At 36.5% G+C, this 20,165-nt stretch overlaps 3 protein-coding genes across 3 annotated transcripts in view; 1 reads left to right on the top strand and 2 right to left on the bottom strand.

Annotated features, from left to right (window-relative positions):
* LOC129274035 (sushi, von Willebrand factor type A, EGF and pentraxin domain-containing protein 1-like) overlaps nt 1-7,495 on the top strand; it is a 30,076-nt gene extending 22,581 nt beyond the window's left edge. The window contains exons 23-27 of the mRNA XM_064108944.1: nt 1,076-1,270; nt 2,200-2,459; nt 3,271-3,409; nt 4,642-4,803; nt 5,427-7,495. Coding sequence (XP_063965014.1) covers nt 1,076-1,270; nt 2,200-2,459; nt 3,271-3,409; nt 4,642-4,803; nt 5,427-5,599 — 929 coding nt within the window. The 3' untranslated portion in view covers nt 5,600-7,495. The remainder of the gene's footprint in view (nt 1-1,075; nt 1,271-2,199; nt 2,460-3,270; nt 3,410-4,641; nt 4,804-5,426) is intronic.
* Nucleotides 7,496-8,892: 1,397 nt separating this feature from the next.
* LOC129274543 (proline-rich protein 2-like) lies at nt 8,893-12,681 on the bottom strand. The gene is made up of 4 exons (XM_054910898.2): nt 12,529-12,681; nt 11,417-12,079; nt 10,382-10,494; nt 8,893-9,664 (listed from the first exon to the last, which is right to left on the bottom strand). The coding sequence occupies exons 1-4, from the start codon at nt 12,596-12,598 to the stop codon at nt 9,653-9,655; spliced, it is 858 nt and encodes a 285-aa protein (XP_054766873.2). The 5' UTR covers nt 12,599-12,681; the 3' UTR covers nt 8,893-9,652.
* A 2,886-nt stretch (nt 12,682-15,567) lies between these two features.
* Nucleotides 15,568-19,527, bottom strand: LOC129259241 (uncharacterized protein K02A2.6-like). Its single transcript, XM_054897542.2, has one exon. The coding sequence runs from the start codon at nt 19,525-19,527 to the stop codon at nt 15,568-15,570; it is 3,960 nt and encodes a 1,319-aa protein (XP_054753517.2).
* Between the last annotated feature and the right edge of the window lie 638 nt (nt 19,528-20,165).

The following is a 20,165-nucleotide window of genomic DNA, read 5'->3' as shown; positions in this document are numbered from 1 at the left end:
GGAAAAAATAGTTTTGTTACAAATTTTTGCATGATATGAATAATATGAGACCACATCCAATCCTTCTATATATAAGACCGTACGTAAGTACAACTTACGTCATGGTTAGATGACTTTCAGCAATGCAAATACATGTAATAGAATGAAGCAGGAATCAATTGAGCTAATTGTTAAATGCACTTAAAATAAACATTGTCTCCACTACCACTATTATGTGAGCTGCAGAATTCGGAATTGTTGTATATTGATCTATTTCGGCTCGCAAAGTACTACAAATATGGAATATGATACTCAACAGAGCGTCAAGTTGGATATTGTTCAGTAAACTTTGATTTAATGGAACGTGGTGGATTGTGTCTCATTATATTTGTTGAATTTCCGGATCTGAAATGAATATAGACATGACAAAATTCTGACTCTCGACTAATATATATATATATAACAATAAAAAATTAAGATTTAAAATTTAAACTTTATTTCCTTTTTTATTACAGTAAATAAATCATGTACTTAAACAAAATAAAACCAAACAATGATCTTACATCAATCTCTTGAAGTGTCCGATGTACAATCCAGGGTTATAGTTCACAGTTATGATAGTCCAGTATATAATACAGATAAGATCCAAGTTGGCTGGCGAAAATTCCTTAAGTTAAAATTCACAATGATGGCGATGATGAAACTGATGTTGAAGCACGATGAATAACATGTTAACAACATAGCTAAGCCTATTGTTCTTTTTACTACTACTTGGATCCTATTGTCTGCCTTACCCTATTCAAAAATAAAACTCCTTGGCCTTTAAATAGGCGAGAGGCCTGCATAACAAAAACTTTTACAAACACGGTCTGGAATGTACTTTTTCATTCTAGGCTATGGATATCCTTAAATAGAAAATATATAAATAAAAGAAATGTAATTTCTCTTACAATTCTTCTTATATATAACAATATATATATATATATATATATATATATATATATATATATATATATATATATATATATATATATACTTCGGCATATTTAATGTATTCTAAATTTTGTGTGAGACGATTGTCGTGATTATTTCACAGATGTTAGCAGGTGCCCACAATTATACCCTCCCGAGAACGGGGCACTGGCCTGTGACATATTTGCCTATGGCCAGTTCTGCAGTATGCTCTGTGAGAAGGGCTACGATATTCCAAGAAGAGCTCCTCGGACTGAAATGTTCATATGCAGCACCTCTGGTGATTGGAGTCCTCACAGCGAAGTACCAGGTTGTTCAGGTAAATATTTGCGATTCAATAGGAATTATTTTCTGCATACATATTTATTGGGGGAATATAATCATTGTTTTTACTCTAACCTGAACATATGATGAATCCTGTGAACTTTATAAATAACATCGATGTAAAATACAAAGGGAACCAATACAAACGTTACAAATGCATTAGCGATGAATTATCTAGCGAATAAGTGAGAAAAAATACATCTCACATAATCACCAATTTATGGAAAAACACTTTATGCACACAAAATTTATAATATATAGACGTCCTGAAAAAAAATTTCCCCCCAAATAATTGGATACATATTGGTATACGGTTACGATTTGATAAGAGTGATTCAATGCTATGACGTAAAATTAAATTTGTATGAAAGAAAGGTATGGCTATAATTAACATGAAGAATTAACCCAGGGGTTCGTAACACAAAGCTTAGCAATCGTCGTAGATCTTCTTTTTTTTAAACGATCGATTGAATTGACTTCAGTAAAAATTAGTCGCGAAAATCAAGCGGGTGATTAATCGCTAACCTTACGTGACCCATATGTCTATGAAGTCACAATCCTGCATGAGCTGTTGCAAAGTTCATCACGGAATACAATCATTTAAAATTTTCATTATGTTTAATTATCTTTCTAAATAGAGAGGAAATGTTATTATCAACCTACCCCTCCCCCAAAAACAAAAAGAATCAAATTCTTCAAAAGAAATAGTGATGATGTGAAAGCATAGGTTCCCTAATTTGCATACCATCATTTTGTGCATATGACCGCTGAATGAAACTAGGCAATCTTTGCATTGTCATTCATTTCTGAGCTCACGTCCGATTTTCAGTGTTGTTGTTTGTTTAGGTGTCTTATTTATTTACCTATTTATAGCAATGTTGGGCCATATACATGTAGTATACCCATGAGTTTTACTTTATCTAGAGCAAAAGCCAAGAAGCACGTCGAAGAATTTTCTTCCCGAGACCCTTTACTACCCCTCCCCGTGTTCCGAGAATGAGGACAGCAGTGTAAACACGATAGCCCAAGGATTCCTTGACATTTTAAAGGCTAGTGAGTTCGGGTATATTTGTGAAGATAATGACCAGTGCTCAGTGGAGAATGTGAACGTTTCTTGTGGAATAAGGAGCGATCGCAGAAGGCGCCACATTTCAGACAACGGACCATTTGCACGTATTTCTGTCGTAAGTATGGCTAAGATTCCTCCCCCCCAAAAAAAAAAATTATAATAATAATAATAACAATAAATAAATTAAAAAAAAATCGTCCCAGAGTATAAGAATTATCCTCAAATAATTTGGGATTTGTATACTTTAACATTAATATTTTGATGAAATGTTCGTAATTATTTTTCGATGAAAAAAAAAATCCATCCAACATATGGCAGATTGCGAACTACCATAAGCATATGTAAAGTGCTGACTATAGACCTTATGCAAAATACGTGATCGCCCCGCCATCTTAGAGATCAGTGCCATTGCCTTGTGTGCGTTGGGGGTTAGAAGCTGCCGGTGCATATCTGACAACTCCGCTGACCCGTACATTAATTTACCCTCTGAGGGAGAGCGGTTTGAGATCATTACGTCATATGCATAAGTTCTAATGCATAGCAAAGTGACCGTCTGGCATGTCAATGTAAGCATTGTAAATGGTGCATATGACCTGACATATCATTCGTATATTTTAAATAACACTTTGCATTTGTCTTCATTAAACACAATTGGATTTGGTTGTGAAGTGAAGCTTATATTGAATTCTTCATTCTGAATATTTTTTGCTTTAATATTTCAGTTATGTATTTTCCCCATTACCAAACTTGGGGGAAATGGGTTTATTCCTTTCCAACCATTTGCAATGTTTTTTTTTAGTCTGATGATGGGAATACTCTTCCGCTTATAATACGAAATACAGAAGTGAAAAAATGACTATTTTTACACATAGTTACAGCTTGCATTAGGCATACAACGATTAGTATTGCTATTTTGATTGTTCTAGGATAATATGGCCGAAAGGAAAGGGGGCGATGCGCCTGTAAATATCATGCATAAGAAAGATAATCCAGAGACGAACATCCTCTCTGCAGACGCGGGCTGCGACGAGGGACATTACTTCGACAAGGTTGACCTCAAATGTGGTAAGAAGAATTTGAATCTTTCAAATCAAAATAATAACCTTGGAAATTCATTCCACGACCTCCAAGACCCAATAATCGATATTTTGTGCAGCGGTGTTGACAATTAGGGAAACAAGATATTCAAAATGGCCTCTTTTATTTCGTTCAATTAAAGGGGTATCCAGCCTTGGCCAAATAATGTGTTGGAAATGAGAAAAATAAATTAAACAGAATGGTGAAAATTTGAAAGAAATTGGACAAGCAATAAAGTAAAGCTGCTCTAAAATTGAGATCACTAAGACTATGCAGATTTCAAATTGGCAACTGGGTAAGTAAATTATGACAAGGGGCAAGGACACCTTTGCCATAAGCCATATACGTAATTATCAAGGATTTGTGGTTTTCTCTTACATGTCTTAAGTACCCATTACCCTGGGGCAGTAATCTAAATACTAAAGTAGTATACATTTTTGTTTTGTCTTCATGAAAGAAAAATACAATTTGAAATAAAACTTTTGGGAAAAATTACGTTTTAGCCATTTTATTTATTGGAGTACACGGAAGAGTAGTCCTTGTCTGACATCGCTACGGCATCACATTTGCAGCAAACTTGAAGTTTCCATGGGTATAGTGATTACCAATATTTACAACTTCTAAACGTTCAGAGCTTCCTTACTCTTTGTCCGATAATTTTCAAATTTAAATTCCCCTTTCAGTAGAGATAAGTAGTTCTCTAGCATGTCTAGTGCAGTGATTTTTTTTTTTGGGGGGGGCTCTCCACTAGTACTTGTGCCGAATTTAACCAACCCCCCCCCCCCCTCCCCCGTTTTTCGAGATGTGATAAGACGAAAATGTATCTACAGGTTTGTGAGCCATTTCTTGAAATATAGAAAATTATTTCGTTTTCGTGACAGGCGACGATATTAAGATTGAAAGAAAAAAATCACGAATATTACATTTTTGCAAGACTAATTATATTACATGTTAATACATGAAGACAATGGTGACTGAGGACGTACATTTTATTTCGATCTCTGCAATTACCGTTTGTACATTAGAGATTTTTTTTTTATTTAGAGATTTAATTTTTCTATTAAAGATTTTTTTCTTGGAATTACATCTTTTGAAGCAGATGTACATTTCTTTGATGTCAATTTACAATGGTATAGTTAAAGCCCGATATATATGTATATCATGCAGCTCGAATAAAGTAATAATTTTATTTGTTTATGGGATTGAAATCTCCTCTGCAGTTCCTTGCCCTATTGGGTATTATCTTGATATGGCCACCAAGATCTGTAATCCATGTGATCTAGGGTTCTATCAGGATAAGCAGGCTCAAAATGAATGCAAACCGTGCAGGGAAGATACATCAACCATCGAAAAGGGAGCTACGGATGCTAAGCAGTGCAAGGGTAAAACTATTCCTTCAGATTACACATGTTTTATGAACGCAGATTTTAATATATTTATGCGGTTCGATATCGACGGACCACCTAATTTGTCAGAATTTTCGTCATGCATTTTTTTTTTTTTTTTGATCAATTTTGGTGTACTCGATATCTCAAAATCAGCCAGTTCTATTTTTTCACTTTGTCTTGTCATCTATGTAGTCTTCTCTTGACACATCGTGCAAAACTTTTTTTTTAGGGTAACGTGTTTGTAACGTCACTCATGCACCATTTTGTAGAATAACATGATATGATATCGAAAAAGAACATACGTATCAAATGACAATCATATTCACATCACGTCAATTCCATTGGTTGATGAGCTGATCGATTGATTGATTGAATAATTAAGTGAGTTATTAATTGATGAATAATTTATTTCATTCCAAATTTTCGATAATGCAATTACAATTTAAGGCAAAATATAATACAACCTGTCTTTAGAATGTTACAAATTTGAAGTTTGTAAAGTAATGTTTCATAATCTTTGTTGTGAAAACTTACTTTCGAAGGATCATGAAATTTGGGGGTTCCTTTCCAAGTAGATTGTCAAGCTTAAATACAATTACTGCGATTTTTTGTTGTAGAGTTTTGTCCAGCCGGGCATTTCTCCAAGAGTGGATTGTTTCCTTGCCGACCTTGCCCGCCAGGCTTCTACCAAGGACGCCCCCAGCACACATCATGCAGACGATGCCCAGTGGATACGACCACAACCATATCCGGAGCAACCTCTATCGAAAGTTGTCATATATTGAACTAGATATTTATACCACAAAAATGGTTGCATGAGATGTTTCTCGACGTTGATGGGAGGCTCTTGTGTAATTTCGTGACCGCATACGAATTTGGTCTCAAAATTTGCTCGCCGAGACATGAAAGTAAAAATGAAGTAAGCGAACAAATCGGTTACAAAATTTCTCTCTTTCTCTCTCTCTCTCTCTTTGGGTAAGTCAGGGTTAAATCTGTCACAACAGATATGTCCAATATACTTACAATACACACTTACAAAGTAATGGAAAAGAAATAATTATTTTCTTTAGACCACAATGCTTCCACATAAACATGTCTGTAAATGGTTCCTATTAATAAACGAAAATATCCAATGGCATTCCTATGTTTTATTTTTTAACTAGAGTAAAAACGTTTATTGATATTATCAGCACAAAACTTATGTATCCAAGAATATGAAAGTTTGCTGTAAAATGCTACCTGCAAAATGTTGATTCTGGGAAAGTATTTTTTTACTTTGTTCGTATACTAGTAAAATATTTAGATGGTGGTTAACTATAATGTAGGCAGACCAGCAAAGGAGAGATGACCTTAAGCTTTCCTAAATATATTATAGTTTGAAACTTGAAATCAGTTATATGAAACTATATCCAATTGGTCTTAATTTTTTTTATAAAGATTGCTGTTTCAATGTTTTTATAGAATAGTGCAAAAGGCTTGGTGTCATTTTCGGCTATGTGTACTGTTTTCTGCTCAATTTGATTTGTATTGATAAATAATATATCAACTTGATAGGGGAAAGTCCTACCAACACTCTGTTGGCAATAATAAATTGCGAAGTAGTTCACAATTGTAAACTTGCAAATAAGAATATAGACTGAAATGTAGCCAGCATTGGGATGATAGGAAATTGTATATACGAGCAGAATATTTTCTTTTTCTTTTTGTATACGATCAGAGTAATTGTTGCATAGTGTAGCTTTTATGCTTGCAGCTTGGTTGTATACAAGAGAATTGTTGCTGAGCCACGGGTGTCTTTGCACTATGGATGCGCTGTATAAATCTGCACTGTTATTATACAGATATGTGATATGTTTGATTTTTAAAATAATTAGTTTACTGCATTCAAGAAAATGTGACAACTGAGATTTAACACTGATTGATTATAGCTTAAGCATAGATAATACCCCCTTCCCCCTCCCAACAAAAATCCCCATTCCCCGTTCTGACCTTACTCGCCATACTCGCATGGAAAAGGAGCCATGTATTCCCCTTTTATATCGCTTAAAGATATTTTTTTTATAAAGCTCAAGCTCACAAAAACAGTTAAATCGTTGACGAAATACCAAATTACTACCATGATTACAGCGCTTCATCATAGGATTAACATGTTTCAAAAGTATAGGCTTTTCTTTATTTGCCATTGTTCTATACATTTGTCATTCAAATACATGAAATATACGTAATATCAAATTATCTGCCCTTGTATCACAACCATATTCATTCATTGCATGGCTTGCGAGCTGGACCATTGCATCAATTCAAAGCAAATGTCTTTGTTTTACGTTAAGAATGGAAAGTTTGACGGTTTAAATCGCCTTCAAGGAATGTATGTAATGCAGGTTCAATCATGTTGTTTAATCAAATTAAATTTATTCGATCACAGAGAAAAAAATCACTGAAAACAATGTTTTCAAAATATCCTGATCGTATATGTAGGAAAGAGAAATATGGAATTTTATATTTTACACAGGTTGTATGCAAATTAGGGAACCGAAAGCAGGATCTTTATTCCTACGTAATGTTGTTACATTTACATTAATTGTTGTAATATGTTTTCATTCAACAACTGAAGTTTTTACGTTTTTTAAAAGTCAATATTGTATAGATTTTCTTGCATGATATATATTGCGAACGTTAAAATTCAACATTTTCAGTTTTTGCTGATCCATTCTTCGTAGAAAGATTTCAGACGTTGGACGTTGTGTGGAGGGTCCGTATGTGTAGAGGGGTGCGTGGGTGCATACAGGGAAGTGGTAGTTAGACTTCACTGATGCGTGTGTGTGTATGTGTGTGTGTGTGAGAGAGAGGGCGACGTCTGTGTCTTTTGACTTCTCGTAATGTCTTGTCAATTGAATTAACTAAATAAGGTATCATAACCAGCAAAAATACCTGCTATTATCATGTTTATGGTATTAAAAAACGAAAGGGGCACCCAGACAGAAAATGACATGTAAGATTAACCATGGACCTAGAGTAGTAGGTCCATGGATTAACAAAGACGTGCAAAACACTTTTTGAAGAAAAAAAACCATCAAATTCTTATTTTGAAAAAATCTTATTTTTGATGAATTCTGAAGTATTGCATTTAAATTTTCAGTTCAACAAGATAATATTTTCATCCGTCCGCTATTGTATCATTCCGCGCCTCTACGCTCTCAGGGAGAAGAGGTGTGGAAGGATAAAACAGAGGATGGATGGGAGAGGGAACAGGGGGAGGATGAATTTTTTTACAATGCAGAGAAGTAGAAAGGTTAATAAAAACGGATGGAGTATGGGACATAAATAATGTTGATTTGATTCTTTAGGTGAGAGATGAGAGCAAATATCATTCTATTTATTTTATTAGACCCATGATCACGTATTTTGTATTCGCCCATCCTCTCAGTTTCATTTTCTGCATACACACATACACACAATTAATGACAGAATTTGAGGACATGATTTTAAGCGGTCAACTGAGTATCATATGAATTTAAGTTTCACTTTATAACTGAGGACATCTTTACATTAAGCAAAGATGTCCTTAAGCAGAGATGTCCTTTAACATATCTTGTTAAAGGACATCTTCTCTCCATAGTGTGGTTTGATAAAGTCTGTGGTGAGCAATGATCCGAGGACGTCCTCTCTTCACTGTCTGTCCTCGTTTGGTTTAAATGTGAACTTTAGATGAGAAGTTCGTGTTTAAAACTGTACGGGCATGGACCTATATAGTAGGTCCATGGTAGCGTAATTGCGGAAACATACCTTCACCATCGCACTCCAATTTGTTGGTATCACACTCCAACTTTATGCGTCCCCCCCCCCCCTCTCTCTCTCTCTCTATATGTGTGTAATCCGATTCAATTACACATCCTTGCCCTTCGAAAGCACTCACACCCTCCACACATCTACACGTAACTGTTTCTTTACTATGCCACCAATACCCACACAAATTAATATTACCGTAAACATCATGGATAAAGTCGCAAACAGAAATCAAATTATGTAGAGCTTAAATGAATAACATGACCCTCCAAAGAAGAAAACGAGGCGCTTGAGTTTCTGATTTCTGCAAATGTTTATTATCGAAATCATACGAAAAACCGGATGCCGATTGCAATTCAGGTTGATTAATTCCCGAAAGAGTAGGATATATAAATAGTCCTAAATAGCCAACGTTAGGAAGAAGTGGGCGTGTGGACACTAAAGACGACTGTTGGGGACAATTGTCTATTTGGTATCTGTAATAATGTTTCATTTCGGTGCTATAGCGGAAAAGAAAAAAAAAATCGACCGTTATTACTCAGGTTGAGAAGGCTTCCTAGGCCAACCCATCAAGACTTTCCTCCAGAAGAACTGTGCACTGATTTTTTTTTTTTTTAAGGCGATTTAAGTGTGCTGATGAATCGTTATTTCTGAAAGCAAGGAATTCAAATTCGCAAAGTCGAGAAACAAACATGATAATATTTCAAAGATTGGGAGTAGAGGAGAATAATTTTGTTATAACTATCAAGTTTTTTTTTTTTTTTTTTTGGTTGGGGGGGGGGTCTTGCCCACCAATATTTTCTCTACATCTATTTTGTAAATCATGTTGTACAATAACTACATACGGAAAACGACAGTTTAAAACTTTTGTATCAATCAAATCAATCAAACAGTTTGATTGATATCAAATGTCAATATCTAATTTGTATTAATCGTAAAAGACATAGGCTTGTTAAAGGCCTCAGAGCTATTTTTTGGGGGGTGGTTTACTGATCCGTATTCCCTGTCCAATTCCTGGTCCGATTCCAACATCAAATCAATGAGTCGGTGAATGCGCCTAGTTCCGGTTCTGAATAAATAGAGAAAAAAACCCAAATGCAAAAAGTGGAAGATAAGTTTTCATATGATGAAAGGTAAAAATGAGATTTTACATTTGCATTTAAAGGTTGAGTCCACTAGAAAATGTTAAAGATAGGAATAAGAATAATTTTGGAATAGTAAGCGTAAACTATTGATTTGTACAAATGCATAGTAATCACTGTATTTCTATCATTCCTTGAGATGCAATGAATTTAACTTCTCAACGCCGATTTCGATTCTCTTTCATCTTTTATCTGATGATTTAATGAATATTCACCATACAATTATGCAATCATTGTTCCGGAACATCGAATTATGATTGGTCAAATTTGCCCAACAATCCTGTTCGTATTGTTTAGCATACATGTGTGCAAAACTTATTTTGGGTAAGATATGTTCTCTATTTACGATTTATTTTTTGTATTATCATGTCATTTGACATGTTACAGAAAAATACGAAATATCTAAAACACGGAAAAGCAAGTGGCACTAAAAATAAAGGATAACCGGAGTTTTGAATAGACATTACGCATATAACGTCATAAGATCACAGCGCCCTCCTTCAGAGCTACGCCAGCTGCAGATCAACAAAACATGCAAGGCAATGACTTCAGCCTTTAAAGATGGCGGCGTGATGACGTCACTGCACAAGGTCTATATTAGCCGACACATACGTCTACAAAATCGCAAATATTATTCGTCTCACCTGGCACTCAGACTCTAAATCACGGCAACAGTCTCTGTACATCCTGCATTGATTGTCGCATTGGCACTGTCTGGAACCATTATAGTTACCACATCTTCCCCTACACGATCGGCCTGTAATGTGAACAAAAATGTGAAGAAGAGCACACGACATGACACAGAGTGAAAGGGTCTACATCTTACAAAGTGGAGAGGGGCCGTTTTGTAAAGGTGCTTAGAAACTCACCAATAATTTTACGAACAAATGGATAGCCCTATCCTCCAAGTAAAGAGTAAGAGCGCAAGTGAAATATCAGTTTATTACGTGTTAGCATAACCTATCTCTTTTACAAGCTCTTAACTTCTGAATAAGAATTTATTGAAATAAGAATGTAGAAAACAAAATCCGGCTTATTTGTTCTTGGTATACGTTTCGCGACACTTCTTGAGCAGTAACTGCGTATTCCAGCATTGTAGGTCCCATCATTATTCTTTCTAACCATATCAACGTATGTTCTTACTTTATTCTACTCCATACTTCATGTACTTAGGAAATTTAAATAATGAAACACGACTGATTGTTATTATGCTTTATCATTCGTTATACCTTGGTGAAAATGATAATGACGTGGTAATTCATTGCATTTACAAAAAGAAAATAAATCTTGAAATGCAATATAGCGCATAGAATAAAGGGGTAAAATGCGAAAACTCAAATAACTCTCTTTTTTATGTAATACTACATTCTATTACAAAATATTACAAACAAATAATATCGTCTTGGGTTGAAGCCCGAACGAGTGATTCATTATGCAAAAAGTCTGTAATTTTCATCATTTTTCTGGTCCATTCAGATCCAGTGAATTCAGAAGCTCATAATAGTCGTCAAGGAAAATCGCTGAAAATTTATTTCGTGAAATGCTCCAAGATTTATGACGACTCGTCTACCGCCTTAGCTACACCAACGCCCGACTTTTACTTTATTCTTGTCAATATAGAAGTGGTATATGCCGTGATAAATAATGTTGTATGAAATAAGATTATACAGTTCACTCACCTGAAGGAGAGCTACTGGGAGGTGGGGGATGCGATGGGCTGTTGGTTCCTGATGTAGGGGGAGGGGCAGAGCTATTGGACGGGGGAGGAGGAGCGAAAGAACTGTTTAATGGTGGAGGAGGGGTGGTGCTGTTGTACGAGGGTGGGGGCGCGAAAGAGCTGTTGTATGGTGGGGGAGGGGGAAGGCTCTTGTTTGAGGGTGGGGGAGCGAGAGAACTGTTGGTTGGTGGAGGGGGAGCTGTGCTGTTGTGTGGTGGTGGTGGTGGTGGTGGTGGTGGAGCAGAACTGTTGCTTGGTGTTGGGGGAGGAGGAGGAGGAGGAGGGTGTGAGTGATTTCCAGATCCATTTCCCGATGGGGGTGATAAGGTAGAGAAAAATATCTGGCGCTTTACGATATGACCGTCCCTTGAATAGTTGCCAGTGCCGTTGCCCGGTCTGGTGCCGTTGATAGGTTGGGAGTGGTTGCCTGGTCTGGGACCGTTGATAGGTTGAGAGTGGTTTCCTCCGCCGTTTCCCGGTCTCGGTCGTGGTCCAGGACTGGTGCCGTTTTCTGGTCTCGGTCGTGGTCCTGGACTGGTGCCGTTTTCTGGTCTCGGTCGTGGTCCAGGACTGGTGCCGTTTTCTGGCCTCGGTCTTGGTCCCGGTCTAGGCCGAAATCCATTTGCTGCACAATTGTAAAACCGAAAAGATGAGATTCATGGACAATGCCACTTCAAGTCACAAAAAGTTTTACAATAGTGAGTCTCTTTCTTACGCTTTTACTAGGAATTCAACTTTTCATTAAAGACATTTATCAGGAAAAGCTGTAGGCTGCCACGAACTCCTAAAAAATTGCCCATTACGTATTATAAAACAAAAAACAATAATTAACTGATTACTTTTCCATAGTTACTTAAAATTAAAATAACCCTGTTAACCTTTTCACCTGCAATAATTATGGCATTAAAGTGGAAATCTCAAAGCATCTTTGGTAAGCAACGAAGCATCCTTATTTGACGATAATACAAGGTGTCCCTGATATTCTCCTCCAAGAGTAAAACTCGTGAACATTGCTCTTTTAAGCTTCTCAGCAACCCTCAAGAGGTGGGGGGAATCTATAGGGCCTATACTTACGAGCCTGGGCGGCACAAACAGCAAGAACCGAGATGGCAACGAGCACGGCTAGAATTGTTCTGCTTTCCATTATGACGATGATGATGCTATCAGCTCAGAGCTCTGTAAGATGTATTGTTGCTTGTTGCCAGTATCCCAAACGACGCTGACTATGAATTTCCCAGCTCCACCAGCCCTCAATTTATACATTTTCTGGCCTCTAAATTTTGCAAGGTAGCTTCGAAAAGTATACGACTAGGAGTGTACAAAGTATTCATTTCAAGGTGCGATGTTTGAGAAACCACAGGTGTTCTTGTCTGTTTCTACGAGTGCAGCACTGGCCATCCTCTCTTACTTTTTACTTGGAACGCGAAGTTCAGTACAAGCAATCGCTCTTTTCGTATTAAGCTTGAAGCTGGATCTGATGTATTTAATTACGTTTGTCTGGCGTGGAGTGTTGATACACAATCAGATATCTCGAAGTATGTTACGATATGATTGTTTAGTCCTACCTTGAATAATATGAAACTATTGATCTTCGATTGCAGGGGTGTTAATACTCGGGATTGGTTCCATTGTATACTCTTGGATATGATCGGAACACTAAATTTACTATTGTTTCAACATTTTTTTAAATTTTATTCATTTATTAATTTTTTTTGCAGTGGCTCCACCACACAGGGGAGGCGCTTTGTAGGGAAAAATTAAAAAGAATTTCATTGAACTTGAAACACTGAAGTTGGGACCAAAACCGGAAAGGGTTCACGATTTCTCCTTCACCCACATCCTTAGGGAATTGATAACGTCGTTAAAGAATAAACCTATAGGCCTACTCGTTATATTTGTTGACGATGTTTCATGTCAAGTCCTTTGACATTATAAAAAAATAATAATAATATGTGAAATGTTTCAAATCTTTCAACGCAAATACAATGTATATACAAGTAATTTTCTTCAATGGCATTGCCTATGCAAGGAAAGGGAAGGAAAAAAAGAGGAAAGGGAAAAGGGAAAATGAAAAGAAAGGGAAAGAACATAAATAGAGAAGATTGAAGTAAAGCGGGAAAAGGAAGGAAAGAAGAACATGACTGTGAGGAAGTACAAAATATCCTGAAATACTAATTAATTAGCATGATTATCAAGAGAGAGATATAAAATAAAAGATATGACCCGAGGCAAAAATAAAAGGGAAATGATAGTAGAGCAAAAACAAAATTGGAAAATGAGAACATGAAGAAAAGGTACAAGAAAAAAAGGAAAAGAACCTAAGAACACGACCGGGCTGCCGAGGATTGAAAAATATAAAGAACTGGAAGAAAGGTGGATGGCGTCTATTACATTAAGCTTGCTGAATTTTATGCAATAATGGTCGCAATCAGGACAAAAAATCCTTAGCCAAGGGTTAGTAATATCCTCAGCCAAGGGTTAGTGATATCCTCCTATATCATGTCCTAACCTAAGTAAAGCTTCATGCTTGCTAGATTTATCGCAAAAAAAACTCTTCATGCTAAATTTCCAAAGGTATGCTATCACATAATATGAATTTATTTTCAAAATCATTTTAAAAGGCCAAAATTTTGTGGCTCGGTTCTGCGATTTTGTTAATGTGTTGTGCATGTACCCGTGATTTGATAAAAAAAAGTGGCCATCTGCAATGTTTAAAAACATCACGACGTTCCGGGGGCTCCGCCCCACACCAGTAGCGGCAACCACGGGGCATTTGCCCCATTGCACCCCCCCCCCCGAAATTTTGAAACATCAACAAATGTATAGTAAATGTTGTCATAGGTATCCTACTAAAACTGCAAAATGCTCCAAAACAACATTTTCGTTCTTTACACTTTGAAAATTTTCTCATCCATTCACTGTTAGCTCCCAACATTTTTTTTCACTTACACAAATCTTTCATGTCATAATATAAAATTCAAAATTTCGCTCGCGCTACGCGCTCGCAGTAAATGTTGACTGAGATAAGAAAATTATTTGCTCACATGAGGCTTTTGGAACACCACCCCTAGAGATGTAATTGAAAGCAAGTCTGTTAGGTCATTCAAGAAAGATTGAAGCAGTTCCTATATCTTAAATATATGTAGTTATTTTTTTCTTCTAGATTGACACCTTTTTTGTTGGTTTTTCTGTTTGTGTTTTTTGTAGAGTTCCAGTTACACAATATTTAGGAGGCTTGAGAGACACGTGTGTATAGTTTGACTACTTTATTGGAACTAAATTCATTTGTACAATTAACTTTCATTTTAGCATGGATAGAGAGTGTAGTACAGAGTACTTCATCTCATTGGAATGTGTGGTTACCTGAGTCATCATCTTGTGATGTCTCACACAAAGAAGTTTCACAGAAATCATCTAAAGTCCTTCCACTTTAGTATTACTATGATTTCCCAATCATAACATCCCCCTTTTCAGTTATGAATTTTCACAACTAAAAAATTCAGAATTATCAATAAGGTTTTTAGAAACGATTTGTTGAATCTTCTTCAAAGAAATTTGATGCTGTGATTATTAACATTTCATTTCATTTCAACAAATTTGATTTTGTATGATTGTACACTCAAGATGAATAAAAGAGCATACAATAAAAGATTATTCTTCAATATAATAATACAAAGAATCATATAAACATAGCATTGGTAAAACATAAACATGCATACATTTATCCTGAGATGAAGTTTGTTAATCAGTGTCCAATTTATTCTTCTTAATAATTATTGTTCAAATTTCTTCAACTTCTGTATATCGTCCATAGGGTTCTTCATGGCTGAATTCAGTGTCCATTTAAACTATTCAGATAATAATAATATCTCATACTCAGACTTCCTTCCAGACATATTTAGGCATTATTTTTACAACAAAATAATTTCCAAACTAAGAAACAAAATAATAATAGTCTAATACTACATTACATAAAATATTAAGAACTGCAAAGTAAACAATGCTCAACTTGGCTGGGTCAGGCAGAACTTAAACTTTCATTGAATGATTTTAATCACTTTACTTTCCCTTCTCTCTTCATGTTTTTTTTTTTTTTTTTTTTTTTTTTTTAGTTTATGTCCCATATCTCTCTGGTGGTTTGATATGTCTGCCATATTTGGTAGTGTAACCTTGTTTCGGCTGGGTTGTGCGTTGAGATGTGTTTTGAGGGGTATTTGGTGGGTTGTCATGAGAAGTTTGAGTCTGATTATTGTATTCATCATTTTGATGTAATGGATTCAGACTTTCTTTTGTTTTGTTGAGATCTTTACGATTTCGACGGTAGTCTACGCCTTCAGCTTGTACAATGTATGAGCGTGGCTCTTTACAAATCCTCACAACGATTGCTTTTTGCCAAATTTTAGGATTTCTTGTACTTCGCATCCTAACAACATCTCCAATAACCAGGTTGGGGAGAGAATGTGTTGTTTTGTCATAGAACATTTTCTGTTTCTCTTGTTGTTTCTTGAGCTTTGTGTTAATGTTCTGTTGCGTTTTAGGTTTTAATAACCTCTTGTTTGTTGGAAGGGGTGTTCTCGTCCTTCGTCCCATTAGTAGTTGGGCAGGAGAAGCGTCTAAACCTTCCAGAGGTGTGTTGCGATATTGTAGCAGTGCTAGATGTATATCGCTAGATTTGCGCAGCAAATTTTTTGCTATTTTGACAGCGCTTTCAGCTTTCCCATTGGATTTGGGATATCCAGGGGAGCTAGTTACATGTTTGAATTTATACTCCTGGCTGAATTTCTTAAATTCGCTCGAAGCATAACATGGTCCATTATCTGATACGAATTCGTTCGGTATCCCGTATCTAGCAAAATGCTCTTTGCAGTGCTTTATGACTGTTGATGTTGTCATGTTTTTTAGTTCGCAAAGTTCAAAGAAACTAGAGTAATAGTCTACCAGTATTAAATGGTACTTTCCATTTAATTCCAAGATATCTGAGCCTACTTTTTGCCATGGTTGGTCTGGTTTTGTGTGACCAATCATTGGTTCATTTGCATTGTTTTGCTTATATGTGTTGCATATTTCACATGAAGCAACTATGTCTGCAATTTGTGCTGACATGGCGGGCCAGTACATGATGTCTCGCGCTAATTTCTTAGTCTTTTCTATTCCTTGGTGTGCATGACAATGTACTTTTCCGATCATCTTTTTTCTAAGTGATTTTGGTATTATCACTCGCGCATCTTTGCATATTAATTCATCTTCTACTGTAAGTAGTTCTCTATACTCCCAATATTGTCGAATTTCTTCACTGACTTCCCTTTTTTCATTTGGCCATCCAGTTAGGATTGCTTTACGGAGCTTTTGTAGCATTTCATCCTTTTTAGTTTCATCTTTTATTTCTTTCATTCGTTCGTCTGCGATGGGAAGTTTGTCAATGATGCATATGGGTATCTCTTCCACATCAACATCATCACTTTGATTGGCTAGGAAATTTCTACTGAGGCAGTCGGATATGAAAAGGTTGACGCCCTTTTCATATGTTACGCGCAGATCATAGTTTTGCAGATTGAGGAGCATTTTTTGGAGTCGCGGTGGGGAAGCATGCAGTGGTTTCTTGAATATCGTTTCAAGTGGTTTATGATCCGTTTCTACATCCACTGTGCGTCCAAATATATATTGGTGAAATTTCTTACAACCAAATACAATCGCGGCTAGCTCCTTCTCAATTTGGGCATATCGTGTCTGAGCATCGGTAAATGCTTTTGACGCATATGCCACTGGATGTCCATTTTGTAGTAGGACTGCGCCCGTGCCTGCTTGCGATGCATCTACGCTTAACTTGACTGGTTTACTTACATCGTAGTACTTTAACACTGGAGCATTTGTTACCGCTTCTTTAAGCGCTTTGAAACTTGCTTCTTTTTTGTCATCCCAGTGCCATGCCACATCTTTTTCTAGTAGTACTCTAATTGGTGCTGATTTCTCTGTCAAGTTAGGGATAAACTTGCCTAAGTAGTTTACCATTCCTAGGAATTGTTGAACACCCTTTTTACTCTGTGGGGTAGGCATCTTTGTGATTGCCTCTATTTTCTTTGGGTCTGGTTTTAGTCCTTCTGTAGATACTATGTGTCCCATGTATGTGACCTGTGTTTGCCTGATATGGCATTTGTCTGGGTTGAGTTTGATGCATTTTTTTCTGCACCTTTCTAGTACTTGCTTCAACCTTTGATCATGGACACTTTCTGAGGGGCCATATATTAGAATGTCATCTACCAGAACCTCTACACCTTCTATGTCGCTAAACATATCGGTCATAATTCTCTGAAATATCTCACTAGCAGAGTTGATTCCAAATGGTAATCTAAGAAATCTATATCTGCCGTAGGGCGTATTAAATGTGAGAAGTTTTGAACTCTCGTCATCAAGAGGAATCTGCCAGAAACCGCAATTAGCATCTAATGTACTAAAGATCTGTGCGCCGGCTAGATTATCAGTAATGTCATCAATTGTCTTCATCGGGTAGTGTGGTCTTTTTATTGCTTTATTTAAGTCCCTAGGGTCTAGGCATATTCTTACCTTATTTTTCCCTTTCTTTGCTACTGTGACCATCGAACTTACCCACTGTGTTGGTTCTGTTTGCTTTACTATCACACCCATTTCTTCCATTCTATTGAGCTCATTTTTCACACCTTGTTTTATTGCTACTGGGACTTTCCTTGGAGGATGGATTGTTGGACTGATTGATTTATCAACATCTAAATGCTGTGGTTCCCCCATACATCCAAGGCCTTCAAACACGTCTGTGTATTGATTTGCCAAATTATCATCTTTGATTGAATCTGCCCTCTTTACAAAACCTAGTAATTCAGATGACTCAAGTCCAAGTATGGATTGGGCATCTCTATCAATCACCTCAAACTCAATGTTATGGAATTTGTTCTTCCTCACACATGTTAGGGTACATTTTCCCAAATGTGATTTTTCAACGTGTTCTGTATATGACATCAATCTTGCTTTTGACTTGCCAAATTTTGGCATCCCTAGCTTTTTATAAGCCTTAGCAGCCAGTATATTGCATTGAGCACCTGTATCAATTTTGAATTGAGCACTGTTGGTTGTTGCTTTTTCTTTATGCCTGTTTTTGTCAGAAAGAAATGTGAGATTGACATACCATTCTTTTTTCGATTTCTCCTCTTTCTGCTGGACTCCATTGATGGCGTCGACGTGGAACTCTTCACTGTCGGCATCACTGTATTCACTGTCCTGTTTGATGTCATGGATCCCTCTTTTGCTGGGGCGATGACCCTTTTTGTTGCGAGTTTGTCCTCCAAATGGAACCTTCCTTGATAATCGGTCTCTGTCATTATCTCGATCCTGATCTCTACACATGGAGCTGAAATGGTTTTTCTTTTTGCAGGTATGGCATTCTTTGCCATATGCAGGGCATTTTCTGGGTGGATGCTTATTTCCACACTTCGGGCATGTCTTCCTATTCATCGATGTCGCCTGCATTGCATGAATGTTCTGTTTGGGCTTCAGCTCTGCAATATGTTGTGACGTTATCTCAGTTGCCTTGCAAATGTCTATTGCTTTCTCCAAAGACAAGTCTTTTTCTCTGAGTAGTCGTGCTCTGGTACCATCATCACGAATTCCAACAACAATTCTGTCTTTTGTCAGACTGTCTCGAAGATGCTCAAACTCACATGATTTAGCTTTTTTCTTCAAGTCTGTGACGAACTGGTCAAATGACTCGTTTTCGTGTTGAAATCTTGTGTTGAATACATGTCTCTCAAAAGTCACGTTGGACTGTGGCTCAAAATGTACAGTGAATTTCTCCAGCAAGTCTTTTAATGTCGGTGCTACAGGTTGTCCTGACGATGAAATTACCTGCTCGAAAGAAAATGTGTTGTAAATTTCTAACGCCTCTTCACCAATAATGTGAAGCAGTGTCGCTGTTTGTACTTTTGAGTCCTTTTTGTCAAGTCCACTAGCTGTTAAATACAGCTCAAAACGCTGTTTCCACCTCTTCCAGTTATCTGTGATGTTGCCCTGTAGAGAAAAGGCTTCTGGTGGTCGCATGCCATCCATTTTCACTAGATAACAGTCAGTTTTTTAACTTCTGACACCATGTAGAGTTCCAGTTACACAATATTTAGGAGGCTTGAGAGACACGTGTGTATAGTTTGACTACTTTATTGGAACTAAATTCATTTGTACAATTAACTTTCATTTTAGCATGGATAGAGAGTGTAGTACAGAGTACTTCATCTCATTGGAATGTGTGGTTACCTGAGTCATCATCTTGTGATGTCTCACACAAAGAAGTTTCACAGAAATCATCTAAAGTCCTTCCACTTTAGTATTACTATGATTTCCCAATCATAACATTTTTGTTTGTTGTTTATATATCATGTTTAAAATTCTTTATCTTATTGTTTCTCTATGCCATGTCATGTTATCAATGTTCTGGGAACTGCGCTTACATAAGGCCACTTGGCTTTATTTATGCAGTTCCCCATTTTATTTTCATTGTTTACTCTTGCTTGTAAATATATTGTTTCTCATACCTTGCTTTATAGTTGTTTTTATCGAGAATGAAATAAATGCAAATTGAATTGAATTGAAAAATATATTGTTCAAGTCAATATGCCTCTCTCGATTAAAGTTTTTATTATTCTTTTTAGCGAGATACACACCCTGCGTATTCATAATTTTCATAAATCAAA

The sequence above is a fragment of the Lytechinus pictus genome, chromosome 13 (genome assembly GCF_037042905.1).
Source record: "Lytechinus pictus isolate F3 Inbred chromosome 13, Lp3.0, whole genome shotgun sequence".
Classification (NCBI taxonomy): Eukaryota; Metazoa; Echinodermata; class Echinoidea; order Temnopleuroida; family Toxopneustidae; genus Lytechinus; species Lytechinus pictus.
Note: the sequence above shows the minus strand (reverse complement) of the source record. Positions and strands in the feature narration are given on the sequence as shown.

What these genes read in the sequence shown, in the direction of transcription:
- LOC129274543 (XM_054910898.2), bottom strand. Translation starts at nt 12,598, where the DNA reads ATGGAAAGCAGAACAATTCTAGCCGTGCTCGTTGCCATCTCGGTTCTT. An exon ending in TGTTTGTGCCGCCCAGGCTC is followed by an intron (nt 12,080 to 12,528) that starts GTAAGTATAGGC and finishes ACAATTGTGCAG; the next exon opens with CAAATGGATTTCGGCCTAGA. An exon ending in TCCCAGTAGCTCTCCTTCAG is followed by an intron (nt 10,495 to 11,416) that starts GTGAGTGAACTG and finishes TTCACATTACAG; the next exon opens with GCCGATCGTGTAGGGGAAGA.
- LOC129259241 (XM_054897542.2), bottom strand. Translation starts at nt 19,527, where the DNA reads ATGGATGGCATGCGACCACCAGAAGCCTTTTCTCTACAGGGCAACATC.